This window comes from Oratosquilla oratoria, chromosome 17 (assembly GCF_046742065.1).
Source record: "Oratosquilla oratoria isolate Oo_2021 chromosome 17, ASM4674206v1, whole genome shotgun sequence".
Classification (NCBI taxonomy): domain Eukaryota; kingdom Metazoa; phylum Arthropoda; class Malacostraca; order Stomatopoda; family Squillidae; genus Oratosquilla; species Oratosquilla oratoria.
The window spans coordinates 25,710,266-25,732,856 of record NC_134793.1 but is presented as its reverse complement, the minus strand read 5'-3'; the positions used below and the strand labels follow the sequence as shown (position 1 = coordinate 25,732,856).

Below are 22,591 nucleotides of genomic sequence, written 5' to 3'. Positions count from 1 at the left end.
TGACTTTAGTAAACTGTTTGACATGATGCCTCACCAGAGACTAAATCAAATTAAGGTCCATGGCATTGGAGAAAAAATGTTTGAATAGATTAGTCACAGAAAAAAGTGGGTTTACATTAATGGTGTAAAATCCAAATAGGGAAGTGTCACTCGAGTTCCCCAGGGCTCAATTTTGAGTCGAAGAGAGTCCTGGTGCAACAGATTGATTGATTGATCCTCTATCACACCCACAATTCCTTGAATACAGGGCCCTTAATGCTCCCTTGGCCTGTTCCTCAGGACTAGTGCCTTTTGCAGCACTTCACTAAAGAGTTTGTATGCAGAAACAGGCACTCTCCTAAATATCCACCATTCTCTAACATAAATGATATATTTCTAATATATCAAGAACACCCAAGTCCAGTCTCTTGTATCAATAAAACCTCTACAACCAATAAAGAGTTTTATAAATACCCATATAGGTATGCCCACCCATATGCAAAGAGAATGGAAGACCTGTTATCCATACTGGAAATGGTTATCATAGTGGTTCCTATAACAACACTCATACGAGCCTCCTGGCTTCAATATAGCCCTGCTTCACCTTAGCCACTCATGCAAAAAAAATATATATATATAAAGTAATCAAATAAAATTAATAAATAAATAAATAAATAAAAAGAATGTAAATTAAGTCATCTGACAATAATCTCCCACCTATTCTACAGCTGTTAACATATACACTGATAGCTCCTGCTCTGACATTAGAGTTCTGTAGTTTAACACAACAATGCCCCCAATGAAACAAGATCTGGATCCCTTCCCCATCACCTTGGTCTTCACCACTGAACTCTTCATCCTCACTGCCCTATAAATCATTCACCCCCCCTCCACATCTTATATAATTACCTCAGAATTTAGATTCTCAATATCTAAGGATCTAAAACCAACCCTCCAATGTACAAAAGCTGCAAAGACGTATCTGTTAGGTGTAAGCTTCTTTGATTATGTCTACTAAGTTGTTTGTGATTTTATACATCATTTGTTGTTTGTGTATTCGTCTTCTTGTTTCCAGTGGTTCAGGTTTAATGTCTTGTTTTACTCTAGTGACTGATGTAGTGTCTTTGTAATAATGATCCATCTTGCTGCTTTATTTTGTGTGGATTCCAATTTGTTTGTCATTGTTAGTGTGTGGATCTCAAATGGTGTTATGATACTCTAAGTGTGGCCAAAAGAGTGCCTTGAAAGCAAGAATTTTGATGTCTGCATCATATCTTCGGAGGTTCTTTCGCAGGAATCCTAGGGATCTGTTGGCTGTGGCACTGATGCTGCTCATGCATGTGAACTACCTCATGTCTACTCAAATGTGGACCCTCCAAATACTTGTGGATAGAAACTATGTCTAGATTTGTGTTGTATAGTGTATAGGTAAATTGGATGGGTTGGTTAGTATGGGTGAATCTGATGTAGTGACATTTGTCAAGTCTGTCATTTGCCACTTGGCTTCCCACACTTCAAGAGCAAGTAGGTCATCTTGTTGTTGAAGACAATTGTCTCTGTTACCTGTCTGATTATATACTAAACTATTGTCTACAAAGAGTTTAGTAGTAGAGGAGAGTGATAGTGGGAAATCATTAATGTAAGAAAGAAAGAAAGAAATGGACCCAACCCAGTGACTTAGGGAACCCCATAAGTTACAGGAACAGTTAAGGACTGGCTACCCTCAAGAACAGCATTCTGTTCTTAAGAAATCAAGAACATCTTAATCCAGTGAAGAAGTGGTCCTTGTAGGCCACAATAATCTATTTTTGCTCATAGTTGTTATTGAAGGCTTTGGCAAAGTCTAAAACTGTGGCATCTGTCTAATTTTGGGGATGCTGAGTAATTGGGATATGTTATGTGTTGTCTCTAGTAATTGTGTCTTGCACAAACATGTAGGCCAAAAGCTGTGCTGGTTTTCAGTTAGTACTTTTTGCCTATCAGAATGGTCCATTATATGTCTATGGATAATTAATATTTAAAATTTTGCAGGGGACTGAGGTAACAGAGATGGGCCTATAATTGGATGGGAGGGTTCTGTCACCGGATTTGAAAATTGGTGTCACATTTGCCAAAAGCTAGGCATGGGGAAGTACTCCAGATTGTGAAAATATAACCTGCAGGACAGGAGCCAACACACCAACGTTGGCCTTAAGTATCCTGTTGGGTGTATTGTCAGTTCCAGTCATTTTAGTCATGTTTGCCTCAGATAATATTTCTTTTGTATTCCTTGGACATTTATAACCTGGGGAGAAATTGTTGGTTGTGGTGACAGTGGTATGTATGGAAGATATGCATGTTCTTGTGTAAAGAGGAGTGGAATTGCATGTTTAGTGCATGTGTTTTTCCATGTGAATGCGTAACCAAGTAGTCATTGTGTAGTATTGTTGTAATACTGATAGTCTTGTCTGCATGCTTTGAAAAATGAGTAAAATTTCTAGGAGTTTTGTCTGTTGTTTGTGTGGAAAGTGGCAGTGTAGCTAGTTTCAACATGTCATATTTCTTTCTGGAATGTTTCCTGTGTTTCTCTGTAGTCTTCCCAGTGTCTTGTATCATTGTACTGTTTTGCTGCATTGCACACTTAGGTCTCTTAATCAAACACTTGCCAACTGCCCCTTGGGGAGACTTTTGAGCCCAGGACATAAACCCACTTTGGGAATTAGTGGTGTTTTATGTCCTAGGCCAATTTCCAAAGTGGGCTCGTGTCCTGGGACCAGACGTCAACACAAGTGGTGGTTGGTGGGTATTGGATTAAGAGACCTAGGTGTGTGCTTTTACTTTTTCTGTGTAAGGTCAGTAATTGTCTATTGAATCAGGGTGGTGACTTGTTTTGCGTAAGAGTTTTCTTTCGTATGTGTTTGTTCATAGTGTCTTGTATTATGTCCTTTGGTCTGTTCCAATTAGTTTCCACTGAATTGGCCATCAGGTCACTGTCTAGGAAAGAGTCTTTGAAGTCTGCTAAACTTCAGGATATGGCACCCATTTCAACTCTGTTTTGTGAGTAAATGTTCCTGTGTTCTTCTTTCTGCTTGGTTTAATGTTTGCATCAACTAGTACCATGTCATGATTGCTCAGACCTGGTACTACTTTGTGTGGTGAGTGAAATGTTGTTTGTGTGGTGAGTGAAATGTTGTTTGTGTGGTGAGTGAAATGTTGTTTGTGAGGAATAAATCTAAAGTGTTGGATGCAAATCCTTGTCTTATGTTAAGGTTGTTTTTCATGATGCTAGTCCATGTGCATGTTGGTTCATGCACTGCTTGTGAGAGGGAATGTGTGTTTATGATGTGTATAAGTTTTTCATGTAGAAGACTCTTGTCAGGTTGTGGCGATGTATTATTGCCTTCATGGGTAGGGTTGTCAGTGGTAGCCTATGTTGTCCAATCAAGTACCAACAAATAATATACATTTTTTCTAACCACGTTGTAAATGTTTGGAACAAACTACATGCGCATGTTGCTAAGTTCAAATACAATTGACACTTAAGAAAAATGCATAGATGAATATATGGCATCTAACCCCAGTCAGACTTGTTTCTCAGCATTGTGAACTTGTACACTATTAAGTCAGTAGTTCTTAATCATTTATACCTCCTTTAAATTTGCAAGCAAGCCTGTAAGGACCAAAAAGTCTGTTGCTGTTTGTGTCTTTTGTATTCCTTTGTATTCTTGATGTCACACAAGCAGTTTCCATTCTCAAGTTTTGCCACCCACTTTAAACAATACCTATTCATAGATCAATCAAATCTCCACTCACTTCAAGTCTATATTCTTCTGCTGAGTACCATCTCACATTGGCCTTTCCGACTGTGAATGAGCCAAGGTGGCTGAAAAGGCATCATCCACCATTTCGATACTGCCATTTTACTATAATCTGTAACAGACTCCTACCCATCCACAAGTCTTGCCACCCACTTTCCAAAATGCAGGATATCTGGCAAAAACTCTTGAACACCCAACAAATCACAGAAATAATCAAGCCCCACATGTCAACATGACTATTTTGAAACCGGAATAACATGCTAAGAAAAAGATATCCCTGCCTTGCACATGGCCACCTCATGGCCAGAAATGACCCATCCAGCTGCCAATGCAAAGCTCCAATCACAGTACTATTCATGTTATTAAATTGTCTGATGTACACAACACTACAGCAATCACCTAGTGCCCTCAAACAACAATGACACTACGCCAAATCTTGGGCACTAAAATGCCAATGCCTCTATTATCCATCCACAACTTCCTACAAAAAGGCAGGCCTCTTAACCAAATTATAAGCACCTTTGACTAACTAGACCAGTACATGAAACAAAGTAATGAATGATGACAGTACTTGATTGTTCACAAGGGTAAAAACAACAGGAAACAACCATTTTCACTTCCATGGTATTTGTCCTTTTCAGTTGTTCCTGCTTAAATCATGTGAACATTTCTCAAGAGAAAGGAATGGTAATGTGCCGTGTGTGTTAGAATAACCAGTAGCATAGGGTTGTATCTGATCCTAGGAAGACTTATTGGCAATATTTTCCTTTGAATGGGATGTTTATTAATTTGTTTTCTAGAAATTTGTGCAGACATATTAAGCTGAAGGAGTGTTCTCTACATGATTGGAACTGGCATGTATTGTGCTGCAACCTATTTTGAATTTCATATACATTAACAACTTATGCAATACCTCCCTTACATGCAGTAAGTTTCATTCTTTGGTAGTCTTTATAACAATGTAGATACACCAGTGTACATCAAAAAGAGCTACGGATTAATTAAGAACATCAACTAAGTCATTGTAAAGGGCCACAGGAGGTAGATTTGCTTTCCAGGTTCAAATATTTCACTATTGTTTTGCAAAATCCTGAATAACTTTAAGTGGAAACCAGATTGAAAGCAATTTATCTGGAACTCTTTTTGATGGAAATCAGCACATCTTCCATAAAGAAGTATATGCTTGATTTTTGTAATAGGCATGTTCACTTGTATGAATTGTGAAATGATAATGATATGAATGGTGTGATTTCAGTTTAGATGGCTGCTCGGTTGGATTAAGTCTGTAGTCTAGTTGTAGTGAAATTACAAATTTTTGCTATGCACATATCAGTTGTATTAAATCTTTAGTTGTAGTGAAATGAAAAAAAAATGTATGGACATAATGTGGAAAATGGGTAAAATAGAAACCATAATTGACCATGTTTAATAAAAATTGTTTCCTGAAATTAATGACAGGAAATCTGTAACCTCACAGTAGCCGACAACAGTCCTTGGACCCTGTCCATAGATTTCTGGAAAAAAGAAGAGAAAGAAGATTGTAGACTGTATTCTATTAGTACGGGACAGTTTTTGTGCCACCAGACTATAGTAGTAGGAGGAGGATGGAAGACATTATCTGTTGTCACCTCTCATGTGAAAAAGTGGAGAAAATTCAGAGACAAAGTATCACCCCCTTGAGACTGCACCTCTGTAGGGAGGTGAGGGCATTGACAATTTTCGAGGAATGGCAGTAAAGACATGATTCGCTTTGATGTCTATCTTGCAGAACCAACACTTCTAGGTATAGGTAGTTTTTACTTTGTGTGATTGGTGTATTCTTGGGTACACTGTAATATGAAGCTAAATTTTACAAAAGAATGTGTAAAGTGGAAGGGTTGTGAACACTGAAAGTTTCGAGTTGAGTTTTTGGATCACAGAGTAGATTTTTCTATAAAAAAGTTATAAGGAAGCTAATTCTGTTTGTACTGTTGTACACATTATCACAAATATATCCTTAGATTATAGTCATTAAAGGATAGGAAATGAAACAGTACTAAACTTTCAGTTAAGTGTTTGAATTTTATTAATATTTCTAGACCTTGTAATGCCCCACCCCCCAAAAAAGAATGAAAATTGAATTTTTGGAATGGAGGGACTTAAGAGTCAATTTGTTGACCTGGTGTCATGCATTTAGACTGTTTAAACAGAAATCTGACAAACAGCACCTTAGTTCCAGACATTGGCAGTAGCTAACCAAAATGGATCTGATAAAGTGGGCCAGCTGGTGACACCTGGTGATGCCTTTGGAGATTAAATCTGCTGTACATGCAATTTGAATTGGTAACAGTGCATTATTAATGAGCATTGTAAAGTAAAAAAGTTACCATATTTTTTACATAATGTTATTCCAGGATTAGCTAATTTGGATTTGTGTAAATCAAAATGTAAGCATAGTCTACACTTGTCCTTTGACCATGTTTCTTCCACTGGAAATATGTAATGGTAGATACATTGAAAACATCCTTAATCTGCTAAATGCATCAGGGTTATCAGTAATGATTATTATGATTGTTGCCTTGAATTTCACTGGCTGGAAATGTAGCTTTACAGCAGGAAGCTAAGGTCTATGGGCCCTCCCATAGATCTCTCTGGGAAGAAATAGAACTTGTCTGCATTTTATCAGGGTGGGACTGTTTTGGTCATCTGCTGAAAGTGGTAAAAAGAGAGCAGTCACCAATTGTCAATCTCCTTTTGTATATAGGTTTAAGATATTGTTTTATGAAGGGTAAAACTTGAGACCTTTTTCTGGGCTTTATTCAACTAAAAACCTCAGCATATTTTGAAACAAAGAACAGAAAACCCCAAGTGAGACTAAGGACGCAAATGTATCTTTACAAAAATCAGATGAACATCAATTACAAGGAACAAATTAAGTAAATACACATTCATTGAAGAAGTTAAATTATACAGATCTCCATGGCATAAAGTTCACATACTATATGTGTGAATATGTATTTCCACATTTATCTACGAATCCCCACATATAAAGTTGATAGTGAAAGCCTGAGTACAGTTCAAAAACTGGATGTTATCCCTTCAGGGCTGCTTCTCCAAATGGGTGTGAAGAAGTTAATGAGTTTTGAAGATCAGTGGCAGGAAGATGACTTCCTCTTATGTCCATCCTGCAAAACCACCACATGCAAGCACCCTTCTTTGGTCCTTGTCAGTAATAAAGATAATAATCAATAAATCCATTGTCATAGGTCTTTCTTGCAGGAGGCCCACAGCTGCCAGTTAACCTGCACCCCCTGACATGATACGAGAACTCCTGACATAGACTCTAAGACCCCTCATCTGTGCCACTTTAATCCCCAACTTAAGTACAAGAACTTCCCATACAACTGCCACTTTTCCCATCCACTGCATCCCCCACCCAGAGCCCCATCCACCTCTTCTACTCATCCATCCAGCACCTGCAGCCCTACCACCTCAAGGAAAGACCCAGCTGTCCAGGAAAAAACATAGGAGATGTAATGGAGTGCATGAACTACACCACACCTTTAACTTCCCACTCTGAAGATGTCAACAAACCATTTCCTCTCTTAAGAACTAAAGTAAACCCCCTCCCCCATCCACATTACCCATTTGGAGCATTCACAGCCTCAAAACTGGAGGTGCAAACTGATTTTTATGATACCCCAGTGCCAACTACACATACCAGCACAGTCTTAATTCCTATATCTCCCAGCGACCTCACCAGACACAACTGGTTTGAATTCGTGCTTGTTTAGGCTCGTCCCAAAACTAACTAACTCTCTCTCTTTCTTTCTCTCTCTCTCTCTCTCTTTCTCTCTCTCTCTCTCTCTCTCTCTCTCTCTCTCTCTGAAAAAAAAATACCAAAGGCACTTTTAAAGACTCCTGCTGCAACCAATAAATAACGACCATATCACACCAGAGCAAAGACTTGTGCACTCCAACATACAATGGAACCGCCGAGGATTCGTCCTAAACTGGGGAAACGTGTGCATCTTTCAGTAGCAGCATTAACCCGACTCCATCTCTCTATGGGAAACAAAACTAGTCTTGTGTACAACTCCCCCAACTAAAAGGCTGTACTGCATATCTGTCCTCACACATACTACTTGAATATCTGACGTACACTACTGTGCAACAGCCACTTATTCTTCCATCTACCCTCTCAAACAACAATGACACTACATCAACTTCCAGGTGCATCAAAGCCCCAATGTCTCTATTATCTTTCCACATCTTTCTACCGAAACCAGGACTCTTGATCAAACTGTAAACACCAGCGACTAAGTAAATAAACACACGAAACATGAGATAGAATATGGGAGCAGCGGCACGAGATTGATCTTAAGGATAAAAGTGCCCATGACTCACAACAACAACAGTCTCCTATCTCCTTTCTTGCTCCCTTCTCTCATATTTCAGTCGCACTTTCTCCATATGAGCATGTTTACCACGCCGCTCTTTTTTTTTATTCCACAACACGCATGCACACGCACGCGCGCGGGCACACACACACGCACACACACACACACACACAGAGGATCTAATAAAATGGGATAGTAGAAATACAAGAGGACACGGAAAGAAAAAGTTATATAAGAGACCTGAAAAAGAACAGCTTTCCCCACAGAGTAATAGACATTTGGAACAAGTTAGATGAGAAGGTGGTGTGTGCAAAAACAATACATGAATTTAAAAACAGTCTAGATAAAATGAGATGTGAAGACGGGACACCACGAGCATAGCTCCCCTTCCCGTAAAATACAACTAGGTAAATACACACACACACACACACAGACCCACGAGCATAGCTCCCCTTCCCGTAAAATACAACTAGGTAAATACACACACACACACACACACACACACAGCTAAATCTTAATCGAATTCAGAAGTATGGTAGACGGAGAAAAGAGATGACACCACGAGTGGAGGTCATTTTCTTATCGATTGGAGTTTGACAAATACACGTACACGCATTGTATGTATGTATGTAATGTTGTGTTTGATGTGCTTGTACATCCTTGTAGCCATACTAAGTGCATTAACTGTTTAACTTTTCTACAGCTCTGTTGTTGTTGTTGTTGTTTTTACGGCCTGCAGTTGTTTCGTAATATACATGTTTTCACTAGTGTTTCATCTTCGGGGTTGTCCAGGTGGGTCGTGTGGAGTTGGCGAGTGATAAGCGGCGCCGACCAAAACACTTGAGGACTATCGGCAGTCGAAAGGCCATTCGTTTTTTCTTCGTCGTCGTCTTTCTTCTTCCTTCTTCGTCTTCTTTCTTTTGTCTCCTTTCTCCTGTTGTCTTTCTTTTATCTTATTCCTTCTTCTTTTTTTCCTCTTTCCACTTCATATTGTATAGGTTTCCATCATCTGTTAGTCCCAAGAGGATCCGAGCCTGCTCCTGCCCACCGGCGTGAAATGAGACCTCCATTTCACTTTGAGGGGAGTTGCGTAATTGCACTCCATTGTCGCTATTCTTCAGGTCACTGAAATCTAAAGTCGAGGCTCGCAGTCTCATATTTTTTGTTGATCTATTTATTCATTTATTTATTTTTTTGTCAATCGGCATAAGGTCATTGGGCGTGGCCGAGAGTCGGTCGACTTGGAAAATCTGTCTTTTTCTATCGACATGACGTAAACCATAGTCCAATATGGTGGCGGCCAAACAGGTTTCTCAGAAGTGCGGTTACACAAGGAGGATGATTTGCCCAATATGTGGTTAAACAAAAGGGAATTCTTTCACCAGAATATTGTTACAAAACTTAGATAAACTTTCCCAATAGTGCCGTAGATCAGAAGGGGACGAATTGCCCTAAATGCGGTTGCTCAGAAAGGTATTCAATTGCATTCTACCTTGTTGCACCGGAAGGTCTTGTGTCGGGACACTTCCTCGTTGTATGGGAGGGGCTGTAGATTTGGTTGAGTGGCTGGGGCTCACTTTGGATGTCAGTGGACGGGCACGAGCTGCTTGGACATGGGTATTTACGGGTGTCATCTGCTTTGCACGAAAGCAGCGAAATTTCTAGACCTTTTATCTGCAATGCACGTCAACTGTTGCACATGAAGAATTGTCACCCCAGACTTTGACAGAACATAAGAATGAAGGAGACTGCAAGAGACCATAAGGCCTACACTAGGCAGCTCCGTATCCATCACCACCTGTCATCCCCATCCATAAAGTTGTCTAATCGTTTCTTAAAACAACTGATAGTTTCAGCGCTTAGTACATGGTTACTAAGTTTATTCCATTCGTCGACCACCCCATTAGTAAACCAATTCTTGCCTATTTCCTTTTTAAATCTAAATTTCCAGTTTATAACCATTACTGCGAGTCCTGCCCTGTTGTTTTAATATGATGACCTTGTTTCCATCACCCTTGTTAAAGCCTTTGATCCATAAGGTGACAATTCTTCACGTGGGCTATCCTAGGGTGACAAAACTTCATGTGGGCCATTCAGGGTTTACGATGCTTCGGTTGTATAAATTGATGAAAAGAAGCATATCACTAATTCAACATAACCTAACCTAATCTTTATTGCACTGTTGACATTCGGCGTGCTGGGGTGACAATTCTTCATGTGGGATCTCATGGGGTGACGATTCTTCATGTGGGCGTTCTAGGGTGACAAATCTTCATGTGACCCCAAATGTTTATTCGTAATCTGTATTATTGTACCTGTTTATTTATTTGGTTATTGTTGTTAACACTTATGCTCGTTAGAGCCGTTTCATACAGACCTTATCAGCTTTGATAGTAGCTGAGGGCGAGAGGCTGGGAACCGGTCCCCGGTAATCGGCTTCATGTCCGGCGGGGTTGCATACTAGTCTACGCTTCTCCCGCTCGAGCAAAGGATCAGGAGCACGTAGAGCAACATGTGAGAATAGCTGTGGGACAAACTTTAGAGGGATGAGAGGAGTGGCCTTATGGTCGTCTCCTCTGTTCTTGTGATCTTCAGGAGTGGGCATGGTTCTTGCTATTCGTCTCTTGAGTGAAACGTATCAAACCTAATGAAACGCACGAAATTAGACTCCATCTCTCTCCTTCGGTCGTTCTTAGCACCGCACAAATCGCAGACAAGGTTTCTCCTTGGAGTCCGTTGCGCCGAAGGGGTGGAGTCGTAGATGAAGTGGTCAGGGAACGAACTTGGACAAGGAGGGCAGTGGCAGAGCGGAGGGAGAATGGAATGATAAAATTGAGAATCGTTCTTTTTTTTTCCGACTGTGTATGGGCGTGCGAAGAGAATGGGGTGTGTGTGAGACGGGTGTTTGGGAAAGAGGTTGAAATCAGTTAAACACGGTTTCATTTGTAAGATGTCAAAGGAGACGGCCAACTTGCCTAGCTTCCTTGTGCAGACTGGAGGAACATTTTGATACTTCGTCGCCGATAACCAGCGCGTTAAAGAGAGGTGGGAAAGTTATTTGAGTAACTAGAATATGGATTCACTTATATCAAGATATATCTAAGAATTTTTCAACAGTATGTCTAACATTCGTATAATTTTACAATCTCTTAGCTCATTATTCAGATTTGCTGTACTCGTATATGGCAGGAAGATAACTTGGCATGGGAGATTTGAAAAATGAAATATTGTGACTGAAGTCGTTTTTATTCAAACGAACTCTTCACTGCCGGCGCTAGTAAAGCCCAGTGTGATGACCCCTTGAAGGAGAGGGGATGGTCGAAGTTAAGTGATCAATCTTCTTTGATCAGTGCCCAGTCTTAAAAGAATACGTGACTGTGGTCCGTAAGGGTGTTCCTAAAATCCCTTGACTGCGTATATTTTGTCGTCGGCACCCCATGCGTGACACGGGGTTTGGGGTTTTTGTGAGGACGGCAAACCGACTGGCGGTTGCAGGACATCGATTGCATGGCGGGGTGACGGTTACTGCAAGTGAGAGAGGGAGGGAGGGAGCGCGCGTGACTGCGTATGCATTGTCACCCCCAACCCTTCCAAGGTCCCGCGTGGGGTATCAAGTGCATCCGTTTTGTGCAGTCGGAAGTTCTGTGGATTTGAGAGACGTCCCTATGGACCAGTCACACAGCATTACGACTGGAGATTTATTTTCACACAAAGAATGCTGATTACTTTGAACTTCTACTCTCCCTCCTTTCAACGGCCTTTAATATTTCTCGTTTTCTTCAGCGCGGCAATGTTCACAATGACCCGTGAGCTGGTTATCGGCGGCACAGTACTAAAAATCCTATCAGAGATAGAAGGCAACTTGTAACTTAATTAGACTGACGCCAAGCGATTTTATTCAATCGATAGAACACCCCATGCCGCTTCCCACCCGCGAAACTTAGACTGATATGAAGTCGTTTCTTGTACTGCATTATGCCCAAGCGTGAATATGTCTGAAATGCAGCATCCAAACACATCTTTCGTGGTTGAATATTTGTTGTTTCTATGTATGGTGGTTGTCTTATCATTGAGGCTATTTTCTGTAAATAAAGTTGTTACTGCAACAACAACAACAGCAACGAGATAAGTATTTGCACAGTTGTGATATATCGGGGGTCATATTGAACGTACTTGGAGCCTTTGCCGATGGGCTCTTGTAACTTCCACATTTTTATGTGGATCTGAGGAAGTGTCTTTATATTTAAGTAATGTGTTTGTGTGTGAGAGAGTCATTCAGTCAGTCACGCTTAACCGTAAACGCTGTTTGAAGGATTTGCCTTGTCGAGTCTGCGTGTGCAATTGAACTTCTCTTTGAGAGCGAGCACGCGTCGTCTGTCACAGTTGGTTGAGTGCGTCGTCGTGCCTTTTCACAACCGTTTGGCGGACCACGCTCCTCAAGCACTGTCAGGGACTCGACGGCCTCCTCCTCCTCCTCCTCCTCCTCCTCCTCCTCTTCCTCCCCCTACTCTTCCTCCTCCTTTTTCTTTTCCTCCTCCTTTTCCTCCCCCTCCTTTTCCTCCTTTTTCTTTTCCTCCTTTTCATTTTCCTCCTTTCTCCTCCTCCTTTTTCTTTTCCTCCTTTTCATTTTCCTCCTTTCTCCTCCTTTTCCTCCTTTTCCTCCTACTCCTTTTCGTCCTACTCCTTTTCCTCTTCCTCTTCCTCCTCCTTTTCCTCTTCCTCCTCATCATCCTCTTCCTCCTCCTTTTCCTCCTCCTTTTCCTCCTTTTCCTCTTCCTCCTCATCTTCCACCTCCTTTTCTTCTTCCTCCTCATCTTCCTCCTCCTTTTCCTCTTCCTCCTCATCTTCCTCCTTTTCCTTTTCATCTTCCTCCTTTTCCTCCTATTCCTCCTCTTCCTCTTCCTTCCTCCTCTTCCACCTTTTCCTCCTCTTCCTCGTCCTCCTCATCCTCATCCTTTTCCTCCTCTTCCTCCTCATCCTTTTCCTCCTCTTCCTCCTTTTCTTGTTCCTCCTCTTCCTCCTTTTCTTGTTCCTCCTCTTCCTCCTTTTCTTCTTCCTCCTCTTCCTCCATTTCCTCTTCCTCTTCCTCTCGTGACTTACTAACGTTCTGAGAACTGCTCGGATTGGCGGAATGAAGGCTCTCTCTCTCTCCCCCATCCCTCCCTCCTTCCCTCCCTCTCTCTCTTATTTCTCCACTCATTTTCCTCCCACGACCATCCTCCCACTCTCATCTCTCTCTAGCATTTCCCAGTTCAATTTATTTTTATAAATGTGATAAACATAATGAGGACAAAAAATTCACTTGAATGCAAACGTGTCTTCGGCGGCATCGCTGTGGTTGATTTTGCTCTTCACGTAACCCGACAGGCGCTCCCTCCTCCCCCCCCAAAAAAAATATATGATAATAATAATAATAATAATCCCGTCCCCCGACTTTCCCGTTTGTGTTGTCGAGCGCGCAAATTTCATACAGTCGGTAGTTTTAGTGACTATTGGTATACTCACGGACCAAGTTGCTAGGCTTTTATGCTTCTAGACTCGTTTTATGTTTGTAGGCTCTTTTTCATTTGAAAATATACTGATCACTTTTAGACTCGTTTATTCCTCCGTCCTGCAGCCGTCCTAAGCCTCTCTTTCACCGCTTCATCTGAAACGCTGGTGACGGGCGATGAAGTATAAAGTAAATGACCTTTCCCATGCACTCAGTATCAAATAAGAATTCTCTACATGTCTTTGTAGGATATAAATCCTACAGGATCAATTTACACGTGCACACACACTTCAACGAACGGACGGCTTAGAGGACGTTCTGAAGAAAGTGAAATTTCGTGGATCCCGAAGCAAAGGGAGTACCTATTGTATTTACAGGGTGGGGGGGAAATTGCTCGTGGTGTAGGGGAAAGTGAGGAAAAAGGAGAAGGGGAGGGATTACTGAGGGAAATGGAAAGAAATGAGGAAGGTGAGGACTTGGCCCAGGCAGGCAGACGCCATCTAAACAAAAGAGGTCCGGACCAATTTAGCGACGACGAAATGTCTAACAAAAATGTAAAGATCAGAAGTATAGATAAAAGCAATACAGTAGAAGGTGATGAGAATATTTTCCAGGGATTTAAAGAGGGGGGGGACACAACCCCCCCCCCCCCCCGATTAACAAGACTAGAAGAGAAGCTCGATAAGATGATCGAGCACTGGGAACTTAGGTTCGGTCACGTTAACAACATTGTGCAGAGGGTTGAAAAATTGGAAGAACTAGAGAAGGCGAACAAAAACTTAACTAAGGAAATTGAAGAATTAAAAAAACAGTTAAAAGAATTAAGAGGAGAATAAAGTCTTAAAGGAGAATAATAAAGACAACAAGGAGGGTTGGAAAAAAAATCAGGAAAACAGTAAAGTTGCATTTACTGACAAACAGCAAATGAAAGAACAAACTGAAGACTCAGTTATTAAAGTGATGAGACAGAAGGAGAATATAGTAAGAGACTTAGCAGATAGAAAGAAATGTATAATTATATTAGGAATGGAAGAGAAACATAACCCAGATAGAACCACAAGAACCAAAGATGAAAATGAAAAAGTAAGAAATTTACTAGAATTAGTTCAGGAAGATGAGCCAGAAATAATGAAACAAATCGAAGAGAAATTTAGGCTTGGGAAATATAGTACAGACAAGACCAGACCAATTAAGATTAAATTCAGGTCACAAACGACGGCAGAGAATATCTTATCCAAAACAGGGAAACTAGCAACAAGTGAACAGTATAAAAAGGTATGGATAAAAAGGGAAATGAATAAAGAGGAAATAAGGAAAAGACATGAAGCTAAGAAAAAAAAAACGAGACCAGAACGGAGACAGAAAAACAAGAATTCTACTGGAGAGTAGTGAATATGAAATTGAAGCAATGGAAAATAACAGAGAAACACAAAAGAAACAGAGAATACAATGGAAATAACAGAAAGTTAAAAGTATCCTACACAAATATAGATGGATTAATAACAGGACTGAATGAACTGAACAAATATCTGAAAGAAAAAGATCCGGACATAATGGGAATTGTTGAGACAAAATTAAAAGGTCCACTACCACCCAACAGCATAGGACACAATGCATATAATTATTGGATTAGAAACAGAGAGAAAGAACAAGGGGGTGGAGTTATGTTCCTGACTAAGAAGGATATAAGCGTGAAGAGTGTCACATATGGGAACAATAGAGTAGAGATGATCATGATAGAAGTAGAAGATAGAGATAAGAAGAGCAGAAAGTTTGTAATAAACTACGTGCCCCCAAAAACAGCCTCATGGGAAGAGAATGAACATAAAAGCATGTTAGAAGACACAAGAATAACACTAAACAAGATAATGGAAGATGGAGGAAGAATAGTTATGATGGGCGACTATAATTGCAAAGAAATATGCTGGGAAGAGATGACCGTAAAGGGTGGAGAAGACTCATGGGGAAGTGTTCTACTTGAGATGATTACTGACCACACAATGACACAATGGATCCAAGAGAACACTAGGTATAGAAATGAAGAAGAACCATCGAGACTAGACCTAATAATCACATCAGAACCTGAAATAGTGGAAAAGATAGAATACCAGGCACCAATAAGCAAAAGTGACCACATATTGATAGAACTAGAACTAAATGAGAAAAAATACATGAAAAGAAATGAACAATATAGAAAAGGAAGATTGATGTATGAAAAAGCAAATTTTGATAAAATAAGAGAATTCTTCCAAAATGAAAACTGGGAATGAATACACAAAGAAGATACAAGAGTAGAAGAGAAATGGAATATTTTGACAAAAATATATAAAGGAGTAGAAAAGTATGTCCCAAGACAAAAACAAGAAAAAGAATATGTAAAGTGCTGGTACAATAAAAGTTGTAGGGAGATAAAAGACAAAAGAGACAAAGCCTGGGCCAAATGGAAGAAAAACAGAAGACCAGAAAAATGGAAAATATATACTTGTTATAGAAATGAATATGTACTAGCGTGCAGAGAGGAAAAGAGAAAATAGGAAAAAGATGTCATAGAAAAATGTAAAGATCAACCAAAACTATTCTACAGATTTGTAAACAACAAACTGAAAAACAAACAAGATTTGGAGAAATTAAGACAAGGAGGAGTTGAATACACAGAGGAAATTGAAATGGTGGAAATTATGAACAAACATTTTAAATCTGTGTTTACAAGGGAGAACATACAACCTGAAGAGATTGAATGGAAAGAGAAAGTCCCCCCTATGAAAGAAATAGAAGTAACAAAGAATGAAATATTGAACCACTTGAGTAATCTTGATGTCAGAAAATCGCATGGACCAGATGAAATAGCAAACTGGATTCTGAAAGAATGCAGGAATGAACTGGCAGACAAAATACATAGCATAATAAACAGTTCCTTGAAAGAAGGTAAAGTTCCAGAAGATTGGAAAAAAGCAAATATAGTACCTATATATAAAGGGGGAAATAAAGAAGACTCTAACAACTATAGGCCAGTCTCTCTAACAAGTACAATAGCAAAAATTTGTGAAAGAATTGTCAAAAATAGATGGGTAAAATATTTAGAAAAAAACGTGCTAAATCCAAGACAATTTGGATTCAGACAGGGACGATCATGCGTCACCAATTTAATATGTTTCTATTCAAGGCTAATAGATATAATACAAGAAAGAGATGGATGGGCTGATTGTGCATTTCTAGACCTAAAAAAAGCTTTTGACAAAGTACCACATAAGAAGTTGCTTAAGAAATTAGAAACTGAAGGAGGAATACAGGGCAAACTGCTAAATTGGATGGAAGACTTTTTGCAAGAAAGAAAAATGAGAGTAGTGATAAGAGACCAACACTCAAAATGGGATGAAGTAATACGGTGTTCCACAAGGAACAGTTCTGGCCCCAATAATGTTTGCTATATATATTAATGATATGGATGAAGGAATTGAAAGCTATATGAGCTTCTTTGCAGATGATGCAAAACTATTGAAAAAAGTGAACACGGAAGAAGATTGTGAATCACTACAGAGAGATCTAAATAAAGTACAGGAATGGAGTAGGAAGTGGGAGATGGAGTTCAATACAAAGAAGTGTAGTATAATGGAATTTGGAAAAAGTAAAAACAGAATAACAGGAGCATATAAATTGGGAGAAGAAGGAATAAAAAAAGTAGAAAATGAAAAATACCTGGGAGTCATTGTTATAAATAATATGTCACCTGAGAAACATATAAATAAGATTTTTGGAGAAACCTATAATTTAATAAGAACAATCAAAGTTGCATTTACATACCTGGATGAAGAAATGGTGAAGAAAATTCTAATCACCCTGATAAGACCAAGATTGGAATATGCAGCAACGATATGGTCACCAAGTACAAAAAAATATATAAAAAAAACTTGAAAGAATACAAAGAGCAATTACAAAATTGGCACCTACACTCTCAAAACTATCATATGAAGAGAGACTAGCAAAACTTGAACTACAGACACTAGAGCAAAGAAGAGAGAGAGGAGATTTGATAGCTATTTACAGAATCATGAAAGGCATAGAAATTACTGATAGAGAGAATCTGATAAAAGGGGATGAGAGAAATACAAGAGGACATGGAAAGAAAATAAAAAAAGACAGCTATAGAAGAGACCTGAAAAAGAACAGCTTTCCTCACAGAGTAATAGACAGTTGGAACAAGTTAGATGAGAAAGTGGTGTGTGCAAAAACAATACATGAATTTAAAATAGTTTAGATAAAACGAGATATGAAAACGGGACACCACGAGCTTAGCTCCCCTTCCCGTAAAATACAACTAGGTAAATACACACACACACACAATAAGACAGCTATAGAAGAGATCTGAAAAAGAACAGCTTTCCTCACAGAGTAATAGACAGTTGGAACAAGTTAGATGAGAAAGTGGTGTGTGCAAAAACAATACATGAATTTAAAAATAGTTTAGATGAAATGATATATGAAGACGGGACACCACGAGCATAGCTCCCCTTCCCGTAAAATACAACTAGGTAAATACACAAAGGTCCTTTCCATCATCTTATAAGTGGAATGACCGACTCAGAACTGACATAGTATTGTTAGAAATAATATTACGCATGTGTACATTGTACTATACAAATCTCCTCATATTTATTTCTCCCCCTTTTTGTTCTTTTTCGTCAGTCTGGCGTCGTGATGTTGCGGGTCGCCTTCATCGCGGGCCTGACGGCAGTGCTGGCCTACACCCTGCCCCGGCACCTGACCACCTCGCTGCACCTGGTGGTCGTGGCCCTGGTCCTCTACCTGGCCACGGGCGGCGCCAGCACCGTTCGCATCGCCTACAGGACGCTCCCCAGGGACTTGAGGTGAGACCCTGTGTGTGTGTGTGTGTGTGAGAGAGAGAGAGATTCACCATAGCCTTGGATCACGTGTCGGACTCGTGATCGACAGTTATTAACCCACCGAATGAGAGCTCAGAACTCGTATGACCTATCTGTGGGTGATACTCTGACCTTACACGCACACACACGCCCAACTCCCCGCCCACGAGAGTTGGAGTAACGACTCGAAGTGGAGGGATACTGAAATTATTTAAGCTTTTGGCGGGATTCGAACCCGGACCGCTGTAGTGGCAGTCGAGAACTCTAACCACTGCGCCACGGGTTTGTGTGTGTGTGTCTTTATCTCTCTTCGTCAGTTAAGGAAGAACCGGAGGCACTGTTGGCGCCAGGAGGACCCCCTTTGGCTGGCTGGTGCCGAGATTGTCTGTCCCGCGTCGTCCTCCCGCGAGGGGAAACGACCCTCACGTCGGCACCTCGGGAAAGGAGAATTTCAAAACTCGTCCAACGAATGGCGCGATGAACCCTGCACTCAATACCCCCCCCTCTCTCTCTCTTTCTCTCTCTCTCCCTCTCTCCGCACCAGGCTGGGTGCAGCACGACAGCAGTCGGCGACAGCAAGGTCCGCTCCGTTGCTGAGCAACGTAAACGCCCGTTGCACGGCGTCTATTACCACATGGTCTAAATATACAGGTCAGACCGTTTGAATTATTGTGCGCAGCTTCTGACGTCATTAGGCTGGGTCCGTTTTCTCTTTGTGAAACACTGAAGAAAACTGTGAAACGCCAAGGAAGACAGGAACTATAATATTTTATATATTATATATATATATTCATATATATAGACAGGAACTATAATATTTTATATATATTTATATATATATTTTATATAATATTTGTCAGAATATAACTAATTGCGTGGAGCGGTGCGAGCGAAGGTACCGACATTCCCGAATGACGCGCCAGCTTCAACTGACAGCTATAGGGCCCGTGAACCCCACTTTGAACAGCCAGGTGACGTTCACGGGCCCGCTGCGCCAACTCCCTCGAAATTCGGTCGGAAGTGGTTAGACCTTATATTCTTAGATCTTGTATTACCAGGGGAAAGTTACGGAAATGACTAAATCTGTTCCTCGTAGTCACCTATGGCTCCTCCCTCCCTCCACTCCAGCATCCTCCATCCTGTCGCCAAGTTGTTTTTCCTTCCATGACGCCTTTTCGTTTTCTTTTAATTTTTACTTCTGACGCAGTTTACGAATTATTTTCATTTTCTCATCCATGCTCCTCTTTCATCTCTCCATATCTCTTCTCTTCTTCTCCATATTTTTCTGCTTGCTACAGTGCAGGCCCTCATTATTTTTTTATTTTCATTTTTTATTATTATTTTTTGTCACCTATTCTGCGTCCGGGTAGTGTTTACATTGTGACGTCATGTCGTCGAGGTCGGGAGGAGCCCTGGAGTACGTTGCTGAATGGCGATTCTCCATGTTCTCTGTATAGAAACCGATGTCGACATTTGTTCTGGGTTTATTCGCATTTATCCGATCCGTCACTCTCTGTGCTTCAAGCGCTAACTGCAGTTGCCTAATTGTAATGGAGGTGTAGTCGTGGGAACCCGTCCTTGTGGTTCCATTAGTCAACCTTAGCTTTGAGTTAACTCTGAATATACTGGTGTTTGTGTGTGTGTGTTTGGTGTGTTTTACTGTATCTATAGACGAGTTTCAGGGAAGTGAAACGCACTCCATCCCGTCTCCTTATCGTTTATTAACTCGAATCTAACCATTGATTACTTTGAACACACACACACACACACAATCACTTCAGCATCATAATATGTATAGGTAATCATTATGTACCATCTATGTTAATCCCTTTTTACCTTAATATGTGTATTTTCGGCCTTCGGCTGCCATGGTTTTGATAAACCTTTTGTTATTATTATTATTATTATTATTACACACACGCAGAGCGGTGTGCTGGCCCCAAGTGCTGTGATGCTTTTCAACCCTGCAGGGTGGGGACTGTGTGTGTGTGTGTGTTTGTGCGTGTGTGTCAGGCCAGTGCAGAGAGGGTGGGGGGTGCTGGGGGTGCCCAAGCACCTGCCCTTTGCCCCAAATATGCCCTTCACAAAAATATATAAAAATGAATGAAAAATTATTTCTCAGTTTTTTTCCATTTTCTTACCATTCAGAAATTATGTGGGGAATGGTGTTGCACCCTGCCGGATAGTTGCCAAATACGATACAAAAAAGTGTACTGCTCAATTTCCAGCCCAGAGCACCTGCCCCTTGCAATGTCTGTGCACGTAACTGGTGTGCGCCTTTGTGTGTGTGTTTACCTAACCCAATTTACCAAACAATACCATGCAGGATAAAGGTTATACACGTGGGTTCCCGCCCGTCTCCTCATTGGTGTGTGCGCGCGCTCGCTCGTTCCCAAGTTTCTGAGCCTAAAGGCCTGGCGTTGCTCCAACATCGTCCGCGTCGAGCGAGAGAAGAAAAAGAAAACTGGGAGAGAGAGAGAGAGAGAGAGAGGGAGACGCAGTTCTTGACATTGGGAAATCCTTTTCCAGTTGTGGTGTCCTCCGGGTGGCTACAAAGGTGTCCACGAAGGTGACCGTGAACAGACCCCGAAGATGGCAAACCACCATAATGATATATCTTCTAGGCTTAGCGTAACATCGTTAACATTGAGTGGTGGTGCTTTTGGTGGGGGCTGTTGAGGGTGGTGGAAGAGGAGGTGGAAGGAATGCAAATGTGTTTTAAAATGGAGTATTAGAATAATTATAGAATGGCTTGTTAGTTGAGCCTGGCGGGATTCATGCATTTTTCTCCGCTGACCTTTCCTACCCTCCGAGGCCCACTTGTCCGCCCTCAGGAAACAACGACAGGTATATTGTTTTTAAACACACATGAACTGCAGCTGTATTGTATACAGAAACTAGTTTTATTGTCCGTTTAGGAAAATAATTGTTCTGTGCGTGCGAATATAATAGCGGGTTAGGAATTATTATGCACAGGCTCGTTTCTTTCCTGTCACGTGGCCTCCACTGGAACTCGCAGCTTCACCTGTTACGTCCAGAGGATCCCTCCCTCCCTCCATCCCTCCCTCAGCTGAATGAAATGGCCTGGCGTCAGAGTATACATGAAGAGTCGAAGATAAACGGTAAAGGTTTTAATATTTAACCAATCTGTGAGCGGGAACAGGAGTCCATCTCGGGCGGCGAAGCGTCCTGGGTAGGTGTCTGCTGGCGCCACGCATGAAGACCGTCATTATCTGTCAGCGTTATCCTGTGCTGCTGACTCTAGGTCTAGGTCAGTGGTTCTCAAACTTTTTCCTGAACGATCCTATTTGGAACATTTCAATCCTTCGCGACCCAGAATGAAGTAAAAAGAAACAAAATGGACCGTGATATATACCCTTTACTTTGGAAAAAAAAATAATGTGTACAGCTTTACTTTAACAGAACTAAATTAACCCATTAAACTCCGCGAGCGAAGCGAGGACTGACGTCATATTTTTCTGGTGTTTGATCAAACATTTTGGTGTTTAATGATTTTTTTTTTTTTTTTTTTACCAAATGACAAGACATCTTGTCATCGGAGTTTAATGGGTTAACAGAGGATGAACACGCATTTTATAAGTAATGTGCGGTTAAAAGAAAAAAATTAATTAGTCAAGTATTTGAAGTACTCTGGGATGTAGGAATTTGTCCCTGCGACCCATCAAAATTGATCTCGCGACCCAACTTTGGGTCGTGACCCATAGTTTGAGAACCACTGGTCTAGGTAGTCGTTTGGTAGACGCCAGAGCCCGACAGGCGCGTCTTGAGCCAATTGGAACAGCGTCATGTCTTTACCGCAAGGAAACGTCCGCACAAAAAGGAGAAAAAGGCGGCGAGCAGACGGCCGAAGGCGCGCATCTGCAGCCAAAGTAGTCGCCTGTACACTAGGACTGCTGGGGCAAGTGGCAGTCATCGTCAGGAAACATCACGTGCATTTTTTTTTTATTAGATCAACATTTCCCAAACTCTTCCGACCCTAAGGGCAGCCCCTGTAGTCTAAGCAGTCCATCACCTCCTAATAACTAGTGTCTTGTTACTAGAAGG

The 22,591-nt window shown here is 41.0% G+C and overlaps 1 protein-coding gene across 7 annotated transcripts in view; it reads left to right on the top strand.

Moving 5' to 3' along the window:
* LOC143034532 (long-chain fatty acid transport protein 4-like) overlaps positions 1–22,591 on the top strand; it is a 106,770-nt gene that overhangs the window by 3,583 nt on the left and 80,596 nt on the right. For all 7 annotated transcript variants that reach the window (XM_076200716.1, XM_076200717.1, XM_076200718.1 and 4 more), the window contains exon 2: positions 18,330–18,511. In XM_076200716.1, the coding sequence (XP_076056831.1) occupies positions 18,342–18,511 (170 nt within the window). In that variant the 5' untranslated portion in view covers positions 18,330–18,341. The remainder of the gene's footprint in view (positions 1–18,329; positions 18,512–22,591) is intronic.